The 4046-nt window shown below is 38.3% G+C and overlaps 1 protein-coding gene across 1 annotated transcript; it reads right to left on the reverse strand.

Annotated features, from left to right (window-relative positions):
* Nucleotides 1-1334: 1334 nt before the first annotated feature.
* On the reverse strand, nt 1335-3781 carry LOC141101500 (uncharacterized). The gene has a single exon (XM_073590628.1). The coding sequence runs from the start codon at nt 3738-3740 to the stop codon at nt 2439-2441; it is 1302 nt and encodes a 433-aa protein (XP_073446729.1). The 5' UTR covers nt 3741-3781; the 3' UTR covers nt 1335-2438.
* Nucleotides 3782-4046: the final 265 nt, after the last annotated feature.

The following is a 4046-nucleotide window of genomic DNA, read 5'->3' on the forward strand; positions in this document are numbered from 1 at the left end:
ATCTAATCTGTGTCTCCTCCCATTCAGTTTCATCCCATTGCTTCTAGTCTTTCCTTGTGCAAATGAGAATAAAGTTGATCCTTCTACAATGTGACAGCCCTTTAGATATTTGTAGACAGCTATTAAGTCTCCTCTCAGTCTTCTCTTTTGCAAACTAAACATTCCCAAATCCTGCAACCTTTCCTCATAAGACAGGGTTTGCAGACCGGTCACCATTCTGGTCGCTCTTTTCTGAACTTGCTCCAGTTTGTTGATGTCTGTTTTAAAATGTGGTGCCCAAAACTGGACACAATATTCCAGATGAGGTCTGACCAAAGAGGAATAGAGGGCAATAATGACTCTACGTGATCTAGACTGTATGCTTCTGTTAATACATCCTAGAATTGCATTTGCCTTTTTTGCTGCTGCATCACACTGTTGACTCATATTCAGTCTGTGATCTATTAGTATACCCAAGTCTTTTTCACATGTGCTGTCACTTAGCCCTATTCCTCCCATTCTGTATATGCTTTTTTCATTTTTATTGCCCAGATGTAGTACTTTGCATTTCTCCCTGTTAAAAACCATTCTGTTAGTTGCTGCCCACTGCTCCAGTTTATTTATATCTTTTTGAATCCTCTCTCTCTCTTCTCTAGTATTAGCTATCCCTCCTAGCTTTGTGTCATCAGCAAATTTAATCACTTTACCCTCAATTCCTTCATCTACATCGTTGATAAAGATGTTAAACAATACAGGGCCCAGGACAGAGCCCTGTGGTACCCCACTTGAGACATTCTTCCAACTGGATGTGCAGCCACTTACGACCACCAAGGTAAAAGGCCAGTTGATCCGAGGATCACAACCTGGCTTCTCCAAACGTATCCATGGTTCAACGATAGTCAATGGAGCAGATCTGTATTCTTCCAACCGAGGCTGAAAACCCCTAGGTTGTTTCCTACCGAATGATAGATCTAAGTCCCTCGTGATGTAAAAACTATACGAAGTATATAGTTTTAAGTCTGGGGTCTGCCGATATGTGGCTAGTTTTCTGTTTCAGATAACATGATTTTAATTTTTTTTTTGTCCAGTCTCGCTTGAATATACGTCAATATTAAATAGTCACCTGATGACGCCTTTGGTGAGGACAATGAAAGCAGTAGAAATAAGAGGCTTAGAGACTGAGTGTGTTTACATCACCTCATCCTATATACTGAATTGTGGGGTATATGTTTTTTTTCTATTAGTCACCTTCTAACTAACATTCAGGGGGTGAATTAAGGGTATAGTTTTCCATTTGGAATTAATAAAGTTGTTTTATCCTTTTTTCAGCATACATGAGGAATGACAAGAGACAACCCATTTAAGAAAATTTAATTTTGGTTAAAACTATTCCAACATTATGAACATAAAAAAGGCTTCTCCCCTATGTGATGTTTCTGATGTTTATTAACAGCTGATTTCCAAGTAAAATATTGACTACATTAAGAAAATGAAAAAGGCTTCTCCCCTGTGTAACTGCTCTGATGTCTAACAAGAACCACTTTCCATTCAAAATATTTCCCACATTCTGAACAGGAAAAAGGCTTCTCCCCTGTGTAAGTTCTCTGTTGAGGTGGCTCAGTGTTAGTCCCTGGGTTCAACTCCCATCAAGGACAACATCTACAAGGAGTTTGTATGTTCTCCCCATGTTTGCTTGGGTTTCGTCCCACATTCCAAAGACATACTGTTAGGGAATTTAATTTGTGAGCCCCATTGGGGACAGTGATGATAATGTGTGCAAACTGTAAAGGGCTGCGGAATAGGTTAGCGCTATATAGAAAGAAAGATTATTATTAGTAGTAAGATTCCATTTCTGTTAATACATTTCCCACATTATGAACAGGAAAAATGGCTTCTCTGATGTGATCAAGATTTATTTTCCATTAAACATAAAGGAAGTTTCTCCCCTCTGTGAGTTATTTGGTGTGGAACAAGACTCCCTTTCTGGTTAAAAATTGTTCAACATTCTGAACATGAAAAAGGCTTCTCCCCTGGTGAGTTCTCTGGTGCCTAACACAATCTGATTTAGTGCAAAAACATTTCCCACATTCTGAACATGAAAAATGCTTCTCCCCTGTGTGAGTTTTATGGTGATTAACCAAATCTGATTTCTGGTTAAAACATTTCCCACATTCTGAACAGGAAAAAGGCTTCTCCCTTGTGTGAGTTTTATGGTGATTAACCAATTGTGATTTCCAGTTAAAACATTTCCCACATTCTGAACAGGAAAAAGGCTTCTCCCCTGTGTGAGTTCTCTGGTGTCTACCAAAATGTGATTTAAGTGCAAAACATTTCCCACACTCTAAACAGGAAAAAGGCTTCTCCCCTGTGTGAGTTCTATGGTGATTAACCAAATCTGATTTCTGGATAAAACATTTCCCACATTCTGAGCAGGAAAAAGGCTTCTCCCCTGTGTGAGTTCAATGGTGAGTAATCAGATCTGATTTCTGGTTAAAACATTTCCCACATTCTGAACAGGAAAAAGGCTTCTCCCCTGTGTGAGTTCTCTGGTGTCTAACAAAATGTGATTTAAGTGCAAAACATTTCCCACATTCTGAAAAGGAAAAAGACTTCTCCCCTGTGTGAGTTCTCTGGTGTCTAACAAAATGTGATTTAAGTGCAAAACATTTCCCACACTCTGAACAGGAAAAAGGCTTCTCCCCTGTGTGAGTTCTATGGTGATTAACCAAATCTGATTTCTGGATAAAACATTTCCCACATTCTGAGCAGGAAAAAGGCTTCTCCCCTGTGTGAGTTCTATGGTGAGTAATCAGATCTGATTTCTGGTTAAAACATTTCCCACATTCTGAACAGGAAAAAGGCTTCTCCCCTGTGTGAGTTCTCTGGTGTCTAACAAAATGTGATTTAAGTGCAAAACATTTCCCACATTCTGAACAGGAAAAAAGCTTCTCCCCTGTGTGAGTTCTATGGTGATTAACCAAATCTGATTTCTGGATAAAACATTTCCCACATTCTGAACAGGAAAAAGGCTTCTCCCCTGTGTGAGTTCTATGGTGATTAATCAGATCTGATTTCCGGTTAAAACATTTTCCACATTCTGAACAGGAAAAAGGCTTCTCCCCTGTGTGAGTTCTCTGATGAGTAACAAAATGTGATTTCTGTATAAAACATTTCCCACATTCTGAACAGGAAAAAGGCTTCTCCCCTGTGTGAGTTCTATGGTGATTAACCAAATCTGATTTCAGTGTAAAACATTTCCCACATTCTGAACAGGAAAAAGGCTTCTCCCCTGTGTGAGTTCTATGGTGATTAACCAAATTTGATTTCAGTGTAAAACATTTCCCACATTCTGAACAGGAAAAAGGCTTCTCCCCTGTGTGAGTTCTATGGTGTTTAACCAAATCTGATTTCCATGTAAAACATTTCCCACATTCTGAACATGAGAATGACTTTTTTGCTTTAGGAGCGGTTTGTTTTTTAATGCCTCTTTTGTGACATTGCTTTCCCTTATTACTCAGTAATGAATCAGAATATGGGACCTGTTTCATAGGATCAGATGACAGATCTTTGCTGTGAATGGATGATGATATATCTGGAGTAAAGGCATTCACTTCAGTTGTATCTTGTAGGAGCTCAAGATCATCAGATTTAAAAATTGAAGATGTCAACTGTCCCTCTGATCTCCTGGTACAGTCATCTGCTAAGATAAAAAAACAATTATTTATTAATAAAATATCCTTTATTTTCATATTTTTGAACATTTCTACTTAAACTGTCCATAAAAATGGCAAGCTATGTAAAAAACTTTAATTATTTACCAAGACATTGACTGTTCACAGTCTAATAGAAAACCTTAAAAAGGAGAAAACGGAGTAACGGATACGAAATATATGCAAAAGTATAAATTTTATTAATACTCACATCAAGTGCTGACAAGTATACAAGTTGACTAAAATAGGGGGGATAAGCCCCAATGATACAACAATCAGGACAGACAAGGACAGGGTAAATAAAATGATACCAGTGCTCGATATCTACATGGCACAACGTTCAGTCAGCCCATGGGC

This window comes from Dendrobates tinctorius, unplaced genomic scaffold (genome assembly GCF_039654945.1).
Source record: "Dendrobates tinctorius isolate UK_male_01 unplaced genomic scaffold, ASM3965494v1 ptg000119l, whole genome shotgun sequence".
Lineage (NCBI taxonomy): Eukaryota > Metazoa > Chordata > Amphibia > Anura > Dendrobatidae > Dendrobates > Dendrobates tinctorius.

Bases quoted from the DNA above. Each gene is read 5' to 3' on its own strand.
- LOC141101500 (XM_073590628.1), bottom strand. From the start codon at position 3,740: ATGTTCAAAAATATGAAAATAAAGGATATTTTATTAATAAATAATTGT.